General features: G+C 38.5%; 2 protein-coding genes across 8 annotated transcripts in view; one reads left to right on the forward strand and one right to left on the reverse strand.

Moving 5' to 3' along the window:
• abcd3a (ATP-binding cassette, sub-family D (ALD), member 3a) overlaps nucleotides 1-10,458 on the reverse strand; it is a 26,088-nt gene extending 15,630 nt beyond the window's left edge. Inside the window, exons 1-7 of one of the 4 annotated variants that reach the window (XM_044339406.1) lie at nucleotides 10,293-10,458; nucleotides 8,157-8,190; nucleotides 7,942-8,040; nucleotides 7,021-7,109; nucleotides 1,957-2,026; nucleotides 915-1,012; nucleotides 420-543 (exon numbers count right to left, since the gene is read on the reverse strand). In XM_044339406.1, coding sequence (XP_044195341.1) covers nucleotides 420-543; nucleotides 915-1,012; nucleotides 1,957-2,026; nucleotides 7,021-7,109; nucleotides 7,942-8,040; nucleotides 8,157-8,190; nucleotides 10,293-10,402 — 624 coding nt within the window. In that variant the 5' untranslated portion in view covers nucleotides 10,403-10,458. Of the gene's footprint in view, nucleotides 1-419; nucleotides 544-914; nucleotides 1,013-1,956; nucleotides 2,027-3,240; nucleotides 3,311-7,020; nucleotides 7,110-7,941; nucleotides 8,041-8,156; nucleotides 8,194-10,292 lie in introns of those variants that run through there. The other 3 variants (XM_044339404.1, XM_044339405.1, XM_044339407.1) reach the window with 3 other exon arrangements.
• A 1,318-nt stretch (nucleotides 10,459-11,776) lies between these two features.
• LOC122972458 (glycogen debranching enzyme-like) overlaps nucleotides 11,777-19,678 on the forward strand; it is a 75,774-nt gene continuing 67,872 nt past the window's right edge. For all 4 annotated transcript variants that reach the window (XM_044339576.1, XM_044339577.1, XM_044339578.1 and 1 more), the window contains exons 1-2: nucleotides 11,777-11,883; nucleotides 14,069-14,279. In XM_044339576.1, the coding sequence (XP_044195511.1) occupies nucleotides 11,844-11,883; nucleotides 14,069-14,279 (251 nt within the window). In that variant the 5' untranslated portion in view covers nucleotides 11,777-11,843. The remainder of the gene's footprint in view (nucleotides 11,884-14,068; nucleotides 14,280-19,678) is intronic.

A 19,678-nucleotide genomic window follows, 5' to 3' on the forward strand; every position in this document is an offset into this window, starting at 1 on the left:
CAAAATCTGCTGGGCTAGGTAGCCTTCCAGTTTTTAGCTTTACCCTCCACTCTTACTGCTTGGCAGTACTGCTTATTTCCAAGGCAGCAGGAGACATGAGTGGTCATATCCTCATGATGTTGGGGCTGTATAGTCTATTGTTCCTGGGCATCAAAATCTGGGTTGCAGATTTTGGGCTGCTGGGCAGATCTGGTACAATGCACCAGCAGCTGGAAGGTGTAGGCAAAGACCCCATGTAACCTCTCAATCTTATATGTCGAAATAGAACACACCTCATCTGCACAGTGAGAGTGAAATTTGTCGTTAATCTGCCTGGCAGAGAGCTTGAGTGGTGATACCACTGAAGCTTGTTTCTTTCTATGACAAACCTGCAAAGCACTTCAATCTATTAATCCAACAAAGCCAACGAAGTTTGGTACCTTGCTGAGGTTGGAGTAGAGTTCCACCATGCTGTTGCAGAATTTCTCCACGTCCTGTGTCAGAAGCTGGTCTGCATTGGCTATCCGGTTGTCCAAGTTACCCATTTTGTAGTAGGTGAAACCTCTGAAGAACCAGAACACAGAGTGAAGACTCAAAGAAGCTACGTTAGCCACCAACAGCACCCCTGTCTCCGACTGAACTGTTGGCAAGTTGCATTGTGGGTAATGTTTTGACAAGGAAGGTGCATCGTTGGCTTCTCTTGGAGGACTGCTTGCTTCTTTTCTCTCAATTTGCACCAGTTGAAGAGTTGATTATTTTTAATCGTTTGATCAAAATTGTTTAAAATGTCCATCAAAACTGAGGAAAGCAGCAAATCACCACATTTGAAAAGCTGGAACCAGAGAATGTTAGGTTTTGTTTGTTTAAAAGATTAAATGGTTAACAGAGGATCTCCTATGATGTGAAAGCAGCTTTAATACTGCTGAAGTACTTACTGCAGGTACTGGTCGTACAGGTGCTTTGTGAGCCTCTCACGGAACCGCAGCTTCAGCTCATTCAGGCCCAGCTTCAAGAAGTTGTTCACCAAGGCTATCTGGAATGTCACACATCACATACTTGTATCCATCTCTCACTATGGGCTCTTTGCTTCAGTATAGCTGTACAAGTGACAGGGTTTTAGAATTCAGAGCATTCATGCTGATTTTTTCCCCACAATTACAAGCATAGGATATAGAATGAAGAAAACATGCAAAAGCAGAGTAGTATGATTTTACAAGTGCAGTGCAAATTCACAACTTAAAGAATTAGGCTGGTGATAATCTGTGTTTTTCTTAATGTAAAAAACAAACAAATATGAATTGATCCCAATATCAAGTATTGTGTGTGTATCTTATTCTTCCGTGTCATATCACACGTCAGTGAGCCACACTGCTGCACCGTCCTGCTGCCACAAATACTCACTTGAGCACCAAATGTGGATTAATCTGCCACTGAAAATAGTCCAACAAATGTAATCATTCCTACATTTTTAAAGATTTACATTTTCAGTAGGAACCAGTGGTCTTTAAGCTGAGAAGCACAGACTGGAGAAGCCAGAAAGTATTGTACTGAGAGGCAGAAAAACTTTTTTGTCTTTGTTTTGGTCTTTTCATGGGATTTGTTGACATATATATACATATAGAATATCACAGGCCTTACCCTTTAACATTGAGGCATACAACAGTACATATGCAGAACAGTGACAGACTGCTCATGTTAGCAAAAGAATATTCATGCTAAATGATAGTGGGGGTTTTTATAAGTGCATGAAATGATACGATGAGTACAATCAGCTATCACCAGGAAATTAGCAATTACACAGTAGAAGACAGAAATGTTAGTGTTTTGATATCAGGTCTCCTCTGTTTACTTTTAAGAAAATGAACTGACACTGAACTACTCATGTGTTAAAGAATAATATATGTATAGTACATCTGGAGATGTAAGATCACACTTGAGTGTGACAAAAAATAAAAATTAACAAAAAAACACACTTACAAGTGGCATGAATTTGATAAAGCTGAACAAGAAGGTCTTGAAATCTTTTGTTGAGCGACCGATAATTGCACTGCAAACCACAACATGCACAGAGATGAGCAAACATTGCCAAGAGGGTCAGTGGGACAAATACTGAGGCCTGATAAACTGAATTTCCTTGTCTTGTGGAGCCAATGCAGCTTTGCTTGAACTTGTAATAGAGTGTGAATTGTTTTACTGATACGTAACAGACAGTACAGTGGAGTCCTGACAGAGATGAACACATGAATAACATTCAATTTATGCGTTTCCATGTTATTATAAGGGTCCATACTTTTGTTATCTATGCTGATTATATACAAACATACTCTTCTGTGACACTCACTGAAACAAGCCTGCCATTTTTCAGAAAACTGATCACAGACATAAGATCCTTAATCCTTCAGTTATTAGATACCAATTGTACCCATTAGTACTACTCCAAAGGACTGAGTGAAGGGTCTTTGTATTCATGCTCATGTATATACATTTCAGTTTTCTATGCGTCATAATCTCATTTATAAATTGATTAATATAATTAATACATTTAAATGTACTTCAGCAGAACCAGTTCATAGTTATTAAAGCCAATATAGCATCTGTTTTAGTGGTCTAACACTGCCTTTACTCACTACTTACATGTATTCAGTGCTTCTGACTACTGATATACAGCAGTCTTACATCTGCACGTTAAGGTCATTGAGACTGGTTCAAACTAGACTCTCATATCTGTGAGGCCGCTGTTTGTGATCAGGACCTGTAACCTTTGGAATAACATGGTTGAGAAATTTTCAGTTAACAGCAAACTTTAGGCTGTCTTATGCATATTCTATTAAATACACTGTTATACAACTGTATTGAATGTTTAAGCTTTCAAACTGATAAGTTATGTCACTTTGTTTTTTTTCTGCTATGTAGGCCAATGTAAGGGACATAAGGTTGTATCCAAATTTAGTTTCATGATTGAATTGGACAGAGGACCTATCTCATTCCTGAGATAGGTTGTTCACTAATGTAGCAGACACATAAATTGAATGGAATTCCATGTGGAAAATGTTGTCCAGTAAATGTATGCCGTAATATTAATTTTACCACCTGATAAAACCCACAGGTCAGTGTTATGGCTTGGAGGGAAATGTGGACCTCAGACAGTAGGTGATGAAAAAGCACAACACAACACTATTACAAAGCAAGATGTTAAAACCACAGTGTTAGTGGTTTGAAGCTGGGTTTCACTTCTATGAGAACCGTGTGATGGACAGTTACCCCTGGTATGACTGATATGTAGGAATAAAAGTGCTTCTTGAATAGACTGATGTCTCTGCTTATAATACCGCTGTGGAGAGTCAAAACAAAGTCATCAGTTCCTGCAAATGAATCAAACAGCAATGCATGGTGGGACCCCACCCATTTTCATTAGAATCTTACATCAGAAAAAAAGCAAAAACATAACATGTCTGTTTCAGCTGCATTGGCTTCAACATCTAACATTTCAAACATTTTGACTGACTAAAAACCTGTATGATCAGGTTATTGAAAGCCAATTATAGATGCTACTTACAAAGAGAAAAAATTATATGGGTGAACAATGAACTGAACAATGAATCTGCTAGCTTTCTGAAACCAATATCATAAATTATGGCCAATATGTTGCAAAAACAGTAATAAAGTTTGGTTCACAAGGAGGACTTGATCACCCTGGGACATGAACCCAGGACCTTTGTAATCTGAGGTGAGGAGACTTACACTGTGAGCCACTGAGGACATGGTTTGTCATGTGCCTTCTCACATTTTGAGGGGACAAAATGACACAGGCCAAACATGAGCATTTTTGTCAGTTTAAACTTAAAAAAAAAACACAACAATTGACTGTTGTGGATACAATTCTGAAAAAAAAAAAAAAAAAAAATCACACACACCAACCTGCTTTTCTGAGGTGTATCAAAAATTGGAGGAAACAGAAAATGTGCTTACAGTACAAATTACAATAAGACAATATCAATGCAGACTCTGACACATCTGAACACCAATTTGAAACATGTGGCGTCTAGTATCTAAAGAATGTCTATGTCGATTTTGGTAGCATTTGAATGAAGACTTGTGGAGATATAGATTAGCTTATATAGGTTAACTGATGTTGCATATTTTGAAAAAATTCTGAATTGACCATAGGTTGCAGTGAGGAAAACTTCTGTCAGACATCTATGGATGTGCTGAAAAAATTTCGCCAATCATGAGCAAATTTATACAACATGACCGTAGAACGTGGAAAAAATTTAACTCAAATCTGGGTGGATAATTATAAACTTTTGACATTTGTGGCACTTCCTAGTGGTTTATTGGTATGAAACTTGGGGACCATCCATAGAATGTCATAAAGACCTAACATGTTAAGTTTGGTGAAAATTACGCAATACGTTGGCGAAATACAAGGCATCTACTGTACTTACCTATTTTGATAAAAACTGATTGGCTTGTATAATAGAAATGGACTGACCTATCAAAATTTCCTCAACAACTGAAGATCAGTGAATTCTGTGGATGATCCTGACAAAGTTTCGGGACAATTGGCCCAGTGGTTTCTGACAATATGTCGAAAATAGGATTTTGAGAAAAAGTCACAAAATTTTTAGAGCAGAAGACCACTGGAGCAAAGATGCAGATGAATTAAGAGATTAAAATGAGTGAAGAATTTTGACTCTAGGCCAAGCCATTTTTGAGATGACTGAAAAGGTAAACCTGTGCATGAGCAGTGAATGGAATTTGCCACTCACCAGCCAATTTTTTTTTGTTCCTAGGTCTTTAAGCAGAGAGACAAAAATAATAATAATAATAACAACAATAATAATAATAAAAAGAAGAAGAATGAGAAAAAAAAAAACAATGGGTTTCCACCAGTTTCGCTGCTTGGACCCTTAAATGCAAATTGGGATCAGTGTTTATGATGGCCAATAAGTAACAAGAAATTTAAAAAAAAAGCCAAATATGTGGGTTTGAGCTATTTTATTACCTCTGGTGTAAAGCCTGTTGAAAAATTTGGTTTTATGTTTAATTATGAAACAGTCCGACATTTCTAGCGAGTAAATGAACAGCGTCCCTATTGTTCCCTCTCTTATCAGTATAAGGCTGGAAGACACTATAGAACATATGCTTACAGTTTATCTGTTTATAATTAGTTCCCAGGTTAGCCACGATGCCAGCTAATGAAATGGTAGTAGATTGAAGACAGCTTATGAGTTGTTAACGTGTAGCGTTATACTCATTCTGCCAACAGTACAGTTACAGTCGGTGCAGTGGAAACACACATCTAATTTTCACCATATAAATTATACCAGTAGTTTATCTCAAAAGTTTTAAACTCAGACACAGCGCCTTTTCAGAGTTACTAATCTCCTCAGCTAATGTCTGATTATCACATAACAAAACATCTGGCCAGAACTGGTATTAACAAAGGGATTATTAGGCTGAAAAACACTAGAAATAAAAGTCTGCACACTGAGAGAAGTAAATGACAGCGAGAAATGATTCAGACAACATCCGCACCCCCCTCCTTCCCTCAGTCACTGTATCAGTTTAATGCATTGTTAAAGATGGGGTTTAAACTGTATTTTGAATCTGTTGACATGAGCAGTGGTTGGGAAATGCTCTTGTGTAGCTTGCACTGTATAGATAGAAATACAATAAAGTACTGGTAAATGGATAAACAGGATAAATGAATACATGAAAAGGAAATAGTCCTTGGGCATCAAAAATCTATTTAGCCCAATACCCATAGTCTTATTTGTTTCTGTCTATAAGAACGTACTTGCCTACTAGCAAATTATAATTTATAATTAATTGGTTAGAACTCAATAACTAAATGTAAGGGATCCTCATCATAAATGTTTACTTCTGTTAAAAAATTAATATATTGTTACTGGATTGTTTAAATCCGCAAATATCAAAACCTTTATCTTCGTTAAAAATCCTGTGTTGGTAGGACTCTTAATACCTCTAGTAAAGTCCTAATAAGAAAGAACACATCTGATCATATTTCTTAGGTCTTTGCTTTGGATTCTGTTACTTCTTTTCCTCTCTGACCTTCTTAGCCAATATGAACCTGTCAGAGCTCTAAGCTCATCGGGCTCCAGCCTTTTGGATGTTGAAAAGGGTTACATTTAAGCCCCTTTACAAAAAAACCCACCAACACCCACTAACATCTGACTCTTGTCTAAAGTGGGAAAGGGTCAAATCGGCATTCATACCCGTTTCAAATGACTCTGCAGTAGTCTTGGATATTTATCATCTCCAGCTCTGATCGGCAGTGATGTAAACATCCTGGCTAGACAGGAAAATTTTCACCCCTTTTCCGGCTGCTCTTTCATCTGTTTCTATCTGCGCATGTCTGTAAACATATGGTTTCATCCATATGTTTATGCAAGTAATACATGCTTTGTTATTACAGAGAAACCATACGTAAACATAAGGTCTTATTCATATGTTTATGTAGTATTAGCATGCTAGGCTAACAGTTGGTCAGCTGTGACACCTTTCAGGGCACACAAACACCATAAACACACCTGTCACCTGCCTGTCACCTCATTTTAATACAGTCAATGGGCTCCACACATCACAGCATGGATATGCTAATGATGCTAGCCATCATCACTAACTGCTAGCTGTGATGCTGAATATGACACATCAGAAAAAAAAAAAAACAGAGAGACAAACTCGTCTACTGGCGATATGAAAAGAGTCGATATCCTATTTTTAGCAGGTTGACCTGCGTTTAAAAAATCTGCATATACGCACTAATATTGGTGTAAAAAGGGTATTAGAGTTAGTGAAGTGGCTTTTATTGTTTATGGTCCTGGAATACCTTGACAGATGGCAACAGATGTGCTCCAACATTAAAACTGCAAGCGTGGACAAAAAGGACTGAGAGGGGTGTCATGACTGCTACATGGTGACAATATAAAACCCACAACATACTCCTAAGGTCATGAATTTGAAAATATGTCTCTTAAACTTTAAACATAAATCCAAGCATAAAAGGCAGGGTCTGACCTTTCGATCATGGTGCCATTCTGGATCATCCATACATCACAGTAGGTCCTTGCCACCAACATGACAGCAATAAGGATGAGACAGCCAGTCTGTGGTCAAGAGAATAGTTAATAGAACATGTAAAAACACTGCAGATCATCAAGTCCATCATCGTCCTGTCCTTGATTCTGCTCATATCTCCTGGACTGATCAGATAAGGCTGAATTGAACCAGAGGAGCCATGTGACTGTGACCTTGGCTTTTGGAACTGATATATCTGTGTCAAAGGGCTCTGCTGTCTTTACAGCTAGTTTATGACATTTTGAATGATATTTTCCCAAATTTCTAACTCACGGTTACCAAATTCATTTTTTTTAACCAACACAATATAAAATATTTTATGATCCATCTTCTAAAGTAGACTTTTAAAGCAGACCTTCTGACCGCCACTGCTAAACCAGATGGAATTATAACATTATTCACAATGCAAGAAAACCTTCAGCTGAAAAGTAAATATCTGAAGATCTATCTTGTCATAATCTAGGCTTGCTCACACACTCTACTTAATTCAATGTTCAACTTTAAAAATATTTTAGGATTAATCTTTACATAGTTGGGTATTATTTATATTCTAGCTGTATTTGTTGTTGCTTACTTATTTTTTTATACTAACCAAATATAAAGGATCTTTAGTTTAACTACCTTGTTCAAAATTCTTAAAAACAAAATGTACTCCTTACTCTGGATTTTTAAATTATCGTTCATTGAAAAATCCAAAAACATGTAAACATTGTTCATTTTAAAAGTTTGATGTCTCCTAATTCACTGAAGACTCTGTTCTCAGTCTACCTTTCCTGCACTGATAGGCTTTAACATCTGGACTACCACAGACATAAAACACACAGTAAAGACCAACAGTCCAACAGCAGTTTGATGTCATACCTCCATGCAGAAAAAGCGAGGTACCATGATTCGCACAATCCGGAGGATTCGGAGGAAGAAAACCTTGTCCACTGCTGCACGGTCTTTTCTGCCATCTTTCTATATGAAGAGACATAACAAAGACGAGTTGTAATACAACTACAGCTAACTATTCATGACATATTTTATGGAAACTTTATACACTTTGGACACTCTAACATGAATATAAGACATACCTCAGTGTTCAGTACAAGATCTGGGCCTCCTTTTCTACTGCAAAGAAGGAACAATATTTAAATCAGACGGGTTATACTGCTGAATTAAAGACATTAGACTTCTATCATGGAAGTGTGAGCGACACATAAATAATCAAAAATGTCAGCACTAGCATATCCATTTGTAAATGGATAGCTAGAATTCACTTTTGCATTTCTATAGCCATGGTGTAAGTTGGGCTGGGTGGTATCATACTGCCATCAAATGATTTAAACGTGTTTATTATGCTACATAGGCTTGGGCAACGTGACTTAAACCTTCATCTTCAGGATAGAGGATCTGATCCATATTGTCCACACCTAATGTTATACAATAAAATTATGCTAAAATGCTTTCCCCCCCATAAAACAATATGAGGTATGTGCATGTCACATCAACACATCAGAAACACAGCGCTCATGTTATAAAGTAATCCACCAGGAATGTGGGCCTGCATGTATGTGATTGGCCAGCGCAGTGCCTTTCCCCGTTTTTTCACACAAAGCTAATGTCGGTCCGAACACCACCTAAGCATCACCAGCCAGACAACAACTATGATAATTACAGTTGTATAATTTTTTTTATCAAAATAGTTTCCATTATGAAATTCTACCATTTTGAAAATCAGTGTACAACATGTCATTGCTGGTGCTCAAGCCTATGGTTCTGTTTCAACTTCTCCCCGTGTGCTGATTCAACCTTTTCTCCCTACACTGTTTCTTCACATTCAACTATCGTCTAGCAACATATCAGACTAAATATTCATGTTAAACATTTCTGAAAATGTTCACAGCCGACCTATTTGCAGATACATTCACACTGAATACATGATCAACATCTTACAGATACTCTGTGGAGTGTTGAGCGCTTCGGGGCAATGTTAATACTTGTGTGTCCCGTTTTGCTTGTTCTCTTGCATGTTGACAAAGAGTAAGTGGAATAACAGTAATGAAGTTGAATGAAGTGAATATACTTATCAAAGGGAATTAGAAATAAAGGCCTCACTCTAATATACATATTTTATATATACATGCTTCAATAAAGCCCTGGTACCCTCTGAAGTTGAGGTAAATAAAAGCCCCTGTCACTATTAGAGGAAATAATATATCTGTATTTTTAGTGCGTGTATTTCACTGCCAGGAAATGTATTCTGGGTTCAAATATACCAAAGAGTACAAACATATTCTGTAATAACAAATGTATGAGGTAATGCAACCATTAATCTACTTGGGGATCCAGTTGGATACATGATGTTACTTACATTTAATATGATTCCGAAACAATCAGCGGGCATTAAAGAATAACGAACCTAACTAATTTGGAAATGACTGGACGGACAAATGCCAGAGAATAACCCTGTGAAGGAGCACAGGGTTATTCTGTGAAGACTAAAAACACACTGGATATTAAGTCCTCTCATCATCGTGATGGAAGTCAGTATTGACAATGAGGTTTAACAAATATGTTAAATGCAACAGGTTCCGGGTCAGGAACAGTGAGCAGTAAGCTTCTCTTTTCTCTCTTGAATTCCACTTTTAATGTGATCTTAAACTAAAGCTTATAGCATTTACTTAGCATTCGATATCATTATACCGGATTTAGTGGTTGATAAAAATTTGGAAAAGTGCTATTTTATCAGATTTGGCTGATAAGATCCACTTCAACTGGTCATTATCAGAGATTGGGTTTGGTTTATCAATTGCTCTTTTTTAGAGAACAATGTGAGACATTTAAATAACCATGAAAACCATCAACGTCTCAATACAAAGACATGACAACTAGTTAAGTTTGCTGAAACTACACAAATCGGCCGCTTATGTGTGCATGCAGCACATGAGTCACTCTATCAACGTGAGTTTTCGGAGCACAAAGACATTCGTTGTTTGGTCATTATAGTGGGATTAGAGCTGGTCGGTATCAGTTAGCAAGGAGGCCGAAAAGCGCAGAATATGCAGCCGCCTCCTCAAAAAGATGGGGGTGATTTCAGGAGTGTCAGCGGGTCGCTGTCACCTGTCAGAATGGGGCGCTAACTTAGCAGGTGCTAGTTAGCATCCTGACAGCTGTGTTTGTTCCGCTTCAAAGCAAACCTTAACAATCCATACTGCTGCCTCACTTACCCGTCCTGCCTGGGCGTCCGTCTTCTTCTTCTCAGCAGGTATAAAACCAGCAAAATACCGCCTGCTATGGAGGAGTTTTTCGCAGTCACATACTTACTAAAGGCCGCCATGTTTCTGACACAACGACCGGTTTGGTGTGTTCCTCGGGTCGCTACAGTTCAACCACGGCATTCTGGGAGCTCATACCATTTCTTCTTCTACTTTTCCCCCCTAAGAACAGACCACATCACCCCCTGGTGGACCAGATGTGTTCTCCAGTTTGAAATGGATATATATATATATACACATATCTTATGCATGTCGCAACAATGTAATTGGACTGCAATTATTATTTTTACAGTATCAATTAATCTTTCACACTTCTGACTGACAGTGGATGAAAGAAGTACTCAGATCCTTTACTTGAGTATATATGTCAATACCACAATGATGACGATGATGATGATCAAAATGTTCAATTTCAAGTAAAAGTCTTGCATTCAAAATCTTAAGTAAAAGTACATACAGATGGTAACAATTTAAAGGAAAAACTGGTACAGGACTGAATGCTTGACCCCCACAGTGAGGGGATCCAGTTATGCTGTGGGGGGCATTTTGCTGGCATGGTTTGGGTCCACTTGTCCCCTTAGAGGGAAGGATCACTGCAAATCAATACAAAGTTGTTCTGAGTCATCACCTTCATCCTATGATGAAACATTTCTATCCTGATAGGAGTGGTTTCTTCCAGGATGACAATGCCCCAATTCACATGAGGGGTCACTGAAGGGTTTGATGAGTATGAAAATGATGTGAATCATATGCTATGACCTTTACAGTCACCAGATCTCAACCCAGTTGAACACAGGAGATTTAGGACTGACGTTTTAGACAGCACTCTCCACCACCATCATCAAAACACCAAATGAGGGAATATCTTTTTGAAGAATGGTGTTCATCCCTCCAGAAGAGTTCCAGACACAGTAGAATCAATGCCAAGGCTGAGGGACACCATTCTTCAAAAAAACAGGTCATAGCTGTTTTGGTGGCACAACGGGGACCCACACAATATTAGGCAGGTGGTTTTAATGTTATGCCTTATCGGTGTACACCTACTTATGTATCTACACATACAGATTGCATATTCTTACATTAATATACACATACCCATACAATTACATAGCCTATATTTACACATATTGAATATACATATATGTATGTAGCACACATTTTATTCTCGAGCCCTTTAGAAATAAAAAGGCCAGACCAAAAAATATATGACAAATTCTAAATATGTTGCACAGCTGTAGGACCACACTACTGTGAAAAATCTTTAATATTTGTTCATGAGAAGGAAGTGTTAGTAATAAATGAAATCAATTTACTTTTATTGTTTATCGATAGTTTTGGCAGTTTTGATCCTCCATAAGGAGCACTGTGCAGAGCAGAGCTGTCTCATGTTACCATGCTATGTCAGAGCTGTCTCTCTTTCCCTCCATGTGGAAGGCAGCCTAAATAGAGCAGGACTGCATGTTAGAGATCAGCTGATAGAGCAGGGGCCTGCTGCTCAGTGACATGGAGAAACTGGAGCGATCTCTGTTCCGTCTGGAACAAGGTAGGACTCTGAACTTTAACCACTGCATGTTAATAACACTGCACAGTCAGGACACAACTACTGCACACACTACACTGCAATAACTCCCCTACACTGTCACCTACAATTCAATGCAACTCTACTGCAGTCACCTACAGCAGAATGATGCAATGCAATAAACACCATGTCTTACGTGTTTAACCTTTAAAACCACAGCATGGTCAGGGGCTTGGTCACAGTTTTCCGTCTAGTTTGTTCAATGTACCCAGAATACCACTTGAATATGTCACAAAGTTACTTATTTAACCTTTTATTGAATCAGAAAGTTTAACTGAAACAGCCTCTCTATTTCAGAAGCAAATGTCCTGTTCACACTCACACAGTCTGCTGGTCTGCAGATCATATTAGCTCCCTTCCACTCACCAGCCCACAACATCATGAAGACTAATCTGAGTTGTAATTGTCTGTTCTAACACTGATTTTATTAACCTTTATTTCTGCAGGGAGGGGCCATTGAGAGCATGCTCTCTTTCCCAAGGCCGTCCTGACTACAGAATATACAGAAAAATAAAAAGTTTACAGTGTACAAATTTGAAGTATCAAACAACAAGATTTACAGCAAGCATACAAACAGACAACATTCAAAGACATTCAATTAGAGACAACAACATTCATCCATTCATCAACATCATTCATAGAAAGCATGCACATTCACACTCTACCAATTCTGCCAACAGATGTTTGAAATGAGTATAAGGGATCAGCTCTTCCATTTTAGCATGCTTTTGCCAGTTGTTCCACTTGTGTGGAGCAAAATATTTTAAAGCCACTGTTCCAATTTCAGTACTAACCTTCAAGAATCAAATAGTCATGGGATCTAGTGTGGTGAGAAAGTGATCTGTAGTTTAGATGACAAAAGATATATGTTGGAAGTTTGCTCAGTAGTGCTTTGTAAATAAATAGAATACACTGTTGTTCCCTTCTCACGGCCAATGATTGCCACCCAACTTTCTGATATAATATACAATGATGTGTTCTAAAGCTATCTCCAGTTATGAGTTATGAGTTGAATGATATACTGAATCAAGAAGTGTGCACTGTATTGCCATAGACCAAAACAGATAAAAAAGTTGACTGAACAATTTGTTTTTTGCAGTTCTGGGTAAAACATGTCTTATTTCTGTAAAAGAATGCTAGTTTTGCTTTTAGTGAGTTTGTTAGCTCATTAATGTGCTTTTTGAAGCACAGTTTATAATCACAGCATACATTTAGTTTTATCTGAATTCAATAGTAATTTAAGATGATAATGAAATTAGACAGAAAAAAAAACAGTATTTGTGTTCAAATTGTTTGTATGTACATTCACACTCGCAGTATTTACTGAACACAACCTCATATGACACATAATTAGTCTTAAAACCCACAAACATAAAAACCAGGCGCATGCACATGATAAGAGTGCACAGAACAGAATCCACAAGCGGAAAACTATCCTGGCATGGGAGCATTTCTGCTCCGCATGCACAAATGCAGAGCATTTGATCGGGACCTGGTCTAATGTGGTCTGGCTTGAGAAATATCTGTGAAATCACCCTTTTTTCTGTTTTCATAAGCAAAATTAAGGTCTCAAAAATCTGAGAATGGTTTTAAAAAGGCTTTTGCTATGATGTCTAACACTTTTTCATAAGTGTAAGTGGTAAAAAAACAAAACAAACAAACAAAAACAAAACAGAGAATCAGTCACTAAATATCATCATTTATGTTTCCCTTTGTTCTGTCAGGCAAGTGACCAATCAAAGAAGGGGACTGTCTATTCCATCCCCGCCTCCAAAGTCTCAAAAGTCAACTTTATGAACAAGCAAGTGTTGAGCAGTTGTGAGAGCATAGGGAGGGTAGAGCTTGTACTCATGCTCACAGGACAACATTTGTGCATGTGGAGCAGAAATGCTCCCTCGTGAGGAGACTTTCTTGCTTTTCTGTGCACTCGTATCACGTGCAGGCACCTGGTTTTTATGTGTGTGGGATTTGAGACTAATTAAATGCCATAACATCAATCATCAACTCAATTCACAGTGTGTAGTATGAACCAAGTGATCCAATTAAAAACCAGTCTCAGATCAGAGAGACCCTAAATATGATAAAACAAAACAGAAAGCAGGAAAAATTGGAAATAGTACAAAGTACAAATTACTGCTGCTGTCTTCAGGCTTTGAGCTGCAATTCCGTCTGGGCCCAACCCTCCAGGGTAAGGAAGTCCAGGTCTACACCAACTACCCTGCCAAAGACCACAAGTTTGATCGCCTAAAGTTTCATTCTTTGGACTGGGTCTATCCAAATGGCCAGGAGGATGACTGTGATAAGTACTGCAGACTGGATTTAATAGTGGCTGGATCTTACCAGTACTACTTCTCCTGTGGGTAGGTTGCTTTGTCACCACTGCTGCATGTGTGTCACACATGTGACTAACCTAACCTAACCTAACCTAACCTAACCTAACCTAACCTAACCTAACCTAACCTAACCTAACCTAACCTAACCTAACCTAACAGATGTGCTATGGCAGCATGGTGGCTCAGTGGTTAGCACTGTTGCCTCACAGCAAGTAGGTCCTGGGTTTGAACCCTAGCCGTCCTTTCTGTGTGGGGTTTGCATGTTCTCCCCGTGTTTGCGTGGGTTTCCGCCAGGTGCTCTGGTTTCCTCCCACAATCGACATGTATGTTAGGGGTTAATACTCCTGTCACTGCCCCTTACCAAGCCCTGGCAAAAAGAGCTGGGGTTGCCCACTGCTCCTAGGGTGTGTAGGATGGGTCAAAAGCAGAGGATAAATTTCATTTCAATGTATGTGAGTGCTGAGAAATGACAATAAAGAAACCTAATCTTAATCACAGTGGATATAGCATGATATCCACTGTATTGAAGGTCTAGAGAGGGATCGATCCTTGACCAATAAGTCATAAAGATGTCGATGTTGGTCAATTAGTCCACCCATGCAACACTTCACTGCTCCAATATACCTTTCTAACTCTGGTAAAACGTGGTACATGTATGTACTGTATTTGTTGTCTCAACAGGATGATTTTTCTTTAATTTGGTTATCTCCTGACCTTTTGTCTGGTGCCACCATCACATCAAAATTTACCATTGTGAATATTAATGCTTCCCAGACAATGAATTGTATTGTTTTTGGTAACTTTATGGATTTTTCTGTAGCACCTCTCTCAGGTAGAACTTTCTACTCATACTGAAGGATTCATCCTTCTGAGAGGATGAATCCTTTCCATTTTAGACCATCCTTGGACATTTTTGCACCACACCCTGGCCTAAAGTGATACTCCACCCAAAATGTATCCATATAATAATAATAATAATAAGCTTATTTAGTATAGCACCTTTCACAGAAATGAAATTCACAAAGTGCCTCACAGGAACAAAAGTTGAAAATAAGACCATAAAAACATACATAGCGTAAAAACATGTGCCACAAGTTAGAATTAAATAAAATAATAATAAAATAAATAAATAAATAAATATGAATGTAGTTTTGGCCTTCACAGATGAAATTAGAATCCATTGTTACCTGCATGAATTAAAGCTGACCATAGCCACAATCCATGGTCGAGAACCAAAAAGAAGGAGAAATTAAAGCTGCAAGCATACAAAGCAAGAACAGTGACAGTTAAATTTTGGCACTGACAATAAAATGTGGCATCGAAAACAAAATGTGAACTGAAAAAGGAAACACTGGCATTGAAACACTTATATGACAAAATTGAACGGTTGCTGTTTTGTCCTCATACAAGCAGCGATGACTGGGCCCTCACCCCTTCGTGCATGTCGGGGCATGCTGCAGTCCAAGTGCTGCTATTGCAGAGCAACACACTGAAGCAATCATTTATCAGAGGGCAATTGACATGAATATACACATTTTCATGAATACTGAACATTGCATATAGGAGATAAACATCACTTTCTGTGTCCACTATGTGGCACTAGAGAATACTCACTAATTGCATGTCATGTTTCTGTATATCATGTGTAGGCCATACCATGTAAATTTCATGTAAATCAGATGATGTTTATCACATAAGGCTGACTTCCTGTTGCTAGAAGGTAGTGCTACACAAGTGAGTCATTAATGCAGCAGTACATTAATGATGAATGTACTGCACCATGATTTCATGGTGAAACATGCAAATTGACCAGCACACCATGTCAAGGGTGTTTCCGTGAAAACTCAAGATTTTGATGTCCCACTGTGATCCTGTGCCCACTGTGTGGTGCTAGAGAACACCCACTAATTATATGCCATGTTGCTATATATCATGTGTAGATCACACCATGTAAATTTCATGTAAATTGGATGATGTTTCCAGGCATTGACTTCAATCAAGCATGTGAAGTTTGGGGTAGATTGGACAAGGTCCTGTGGAGTTTCTGTTTCATGGCGAAATATGCAAATTGACCAGCATGCCACATCAAGGGCGTTCCATAAAAACTCAAAATTTTGATAACTTTGCATTGCAAAGGTCTTTAGATGACACCCAACAAATTTGAAGTTGCTCTGGTTAATTCTCTAGGAATTTGTTAAAGTACAGTGCCTGCAAATAGCAAAAATTCAGAATGGCTGACTTCCTGTTGGTCTTAGGGTATTGCTTGAAGAGTTTTTTTTTTTTTTTAAGTCTGAAGATGTTACATCTGCCAATCAAATTTTGTACAGCCAAGTGAAACCCACTTTGAGGGCTGCTCCATTCAAATTTTTAGGGGGTACTATCGAGCCCCCTTGCCATACCCTAAGCCAAATACCCATATCAGACCCTTTTCAAGCATCCCTAGCCCCTCAAAAACAGCTTCCTGTTTCATGGTGAATAATGTGTCACCTTGGCAACAGTTCTTGATGAAAACTCAAAAGCTTCACTATTTAGCATCATCAAGGTCATTAGCTACAGTTTAGCTGACCGAATTTTAGTTGGATCTGGTTAACCTGCTAGGAGTAGTTAGTAAAAGTACGGGGCCTATAACTTCCTGTTGTCAGTAGGTGACTATGACTATGATTCAATATTGGCCTGTACATGTCTTCAGACAGGGACTCTCATCAAACGTGAAATTTGGGAAAAATCTGACTGAACAAAGCACAAAAAGTAAGGAAATTTTTGTTTAGAAGATTATTTCTTTGTTGTAACAATGCTTCTTGGCAATAAATACTGTTGGAAAGCCTGTTTATTTCCCTTTTAAATGGTGCCACATTTGTAAGGAACATGCATTTGTGGAATGAGCAGCAGAGCTGAGTATGTGGCTTGCGCCCATGAAAAATTTGCCAAATCCTCTCTGCCAATGCCAAACAGCTTATTCTGCCATTGACATTTTTTGGTGTCTGGTGGATTGGATGATTGAAGTTTGAAGAAACAAAACATATTGGCAATTTAACAATTTATTCATTTAACAAACAGGATCCTCAGTGGCGTGTGGAAGAACCATACACAGCCACAACAGCCTGGTACCTCCTCCTCATGCTGGTCACCAGCCTGGTCACACACTGCTGTGGGATGGCATCCCATTCTTCAACCAGCATTTGTCGCAAGTCAGCCAACGTGGTTGTGTTGGTCACTCTGGCACGAACAGCACACCCAAGCTGATCCCACAAGTGTTCAATGGGGTTGAGGTCAGGACTGCTGGCAGACCATTCCATCCTCTCCACTCCCAAATTCTGGAGGTAGTCTCTGATAAACCCCACTCTGTGGGGGCGAGCTTTGTCATCTTGGAGGACAGAGTTTGGTTCCAGACTGTGGAGATATGGGATTGCCACTGATTGCAGAATCTCATCTCAATATCTCTCTGCATTGAGATTGCCTCCAATGATGACAAGCCTCATTTTTCCAGTGAGGGAGATGCCACCCTACACCATCACACTGCCTCCACCAAAAGATGTTACTCTATTGGTGCAGCAATCAGCAAAGCGTTCTCCGCGTCTTCCCCACACTTTGACCCTATGATCCAACTGCCATAGGCAGTATCTGGACTCATCGCTGAACATAATGTTCCTCCACATGTTCAGGTTCCAGTGCACGTGTTGCGGACACCAGCGCAAAATGGGCCTGATGGTGAAGGGCAGTCATGGCAGGCCTCCTGGCAGCCCTATGCTGCCAATCAGGTGCCAAATGTGGCAAAAGAAATGACATTGTATTTTATTGTATTTATTGGGACAATGCACAGTTTTAAACATAAATGTTAACATTTGATGTATTGCACCAGAGTTAGCTTTAAAGCTAATTTTCATCTGCTGTGCCTTACAAATAAAACATATAACAGTACAATAACAAACAGTACAAAGCAAAAAACACACAGGACACATTATACAAAATACAAAGCTACACACAATAGCACATCACATACACCCACAATGTCAACTAGAAATTAATAATGTAAACTTGTCAAATGAAAAGCAATATTATTTGACATTATTTGAGAAGACCATGAGATGAAATTTAGATTCAGTGGTTACAGAGCTGACTAGTTTTTAGCAGATTTTTTACATTTGGTTTTGAACACACCGATGGCACCGTAGCTCTTCATATCATCAGGTAGGGCATTCCACTGAGTTGTGGCTATCACAAAGAAAGCTGACTGCCCAAATGCAGTGCGATGAAATGGTATGGTACAATCTTGTATAGAGGATATTCTGGAGGATCTAATAGAACTTACTGACCGAGTGTATACAAAGTCATATAGTGGAGGAGGGGCCTAACCATTTAAAATTTTATAAAGTAGGCAAAATTTGAGAATAATCTAAAATTTTCAAAGCTCAGTAAATTGTATTTCTCCAGTATCCTCCAGTGACGGACTCAAGAGGTTTTATGGCTGTTTCTCCAGCCTGCCCAAAACATGTGATGCAATAAGACATATAAGAAAAAATCATAGCATGCATAAATATCTTGGCTGCATCCAAAGAGACACAGTTTCCAATATGTTTAAAATTTGCTAGGTTGTACTTTATGGTTTGAACCATTCTTTTAAACATGTTTATTAAAGTTCAAATTTGGATCCAAGATATCACACCAAGATATTTAAAATCAGTCACTATGTCAATCCTTTCACCTTTGATGAGAATATCAACATTAGGAGGTTATACCATGGCTTTAGAGAAGAACATACCCTTTGTCTTGTTTACATTTAGACTCAGACATGATTGATCAAGCCGATGTGTGATGCAACTGTTAGCTTAGCAGCAGCTAACTCAGCTGCACGCATTTGCAGTTCTATATCATGAATCTGTTGAGGGAGATCATTAATATATAGGATAAATAATAGGGGACCTAACACTGACTCTTGTGGAACACCCATTGTACACTTCATGTTACTGGACAGTGCATCACAAACTTTGACAAATTGACATCCATGCCAGTGCTCTAGATGAGAAGTTAAATTTGGACAGACAGTTTTGATATTAAAATATCATGATTGACTGTGTTGAATGCTTATATATAATATATATATAAATATAGTACCAACTACTCCTCCTTTATCAAGTCTTGATTTAATTTGCTCTATTAAGTGCAAGATAGCAGTTTTGGTGGAATCATTTGCTCAAAAGCCAAATAGCATACAATGTAGACCAAAATTGCTTGCATTAAGAAATGTTGTCAGTTGTTTAATGACAAGTTTCTCAGCAACTTCTGAGAGTACTGGCAGTATACTTATTGGTCTGTAGTTACTAGCGTCAAGGTGGTCTCCAGATTTAAAAATAGGCGTGACAATGGCACATTTACAGTCATCAGGGTGAGAAAGCATCTCTACTTTTGGAGCTTTTTAGGGAGCTGAT

Source organism: Thunnus albacares, chromosome 21 (genome assembly GCF_914725855.1).
Source record: "Thunnus albacares chromosome 21, fThuAlb1.1, whole genome shotgun sequence".
NCBI classification, from domain to species: domain Eukaryota; kingdom Metazoa; phylum Chordata; class Actinopteri; order Scombriformes; family Scombridae; genus Thunnus; species Thunnus albacares.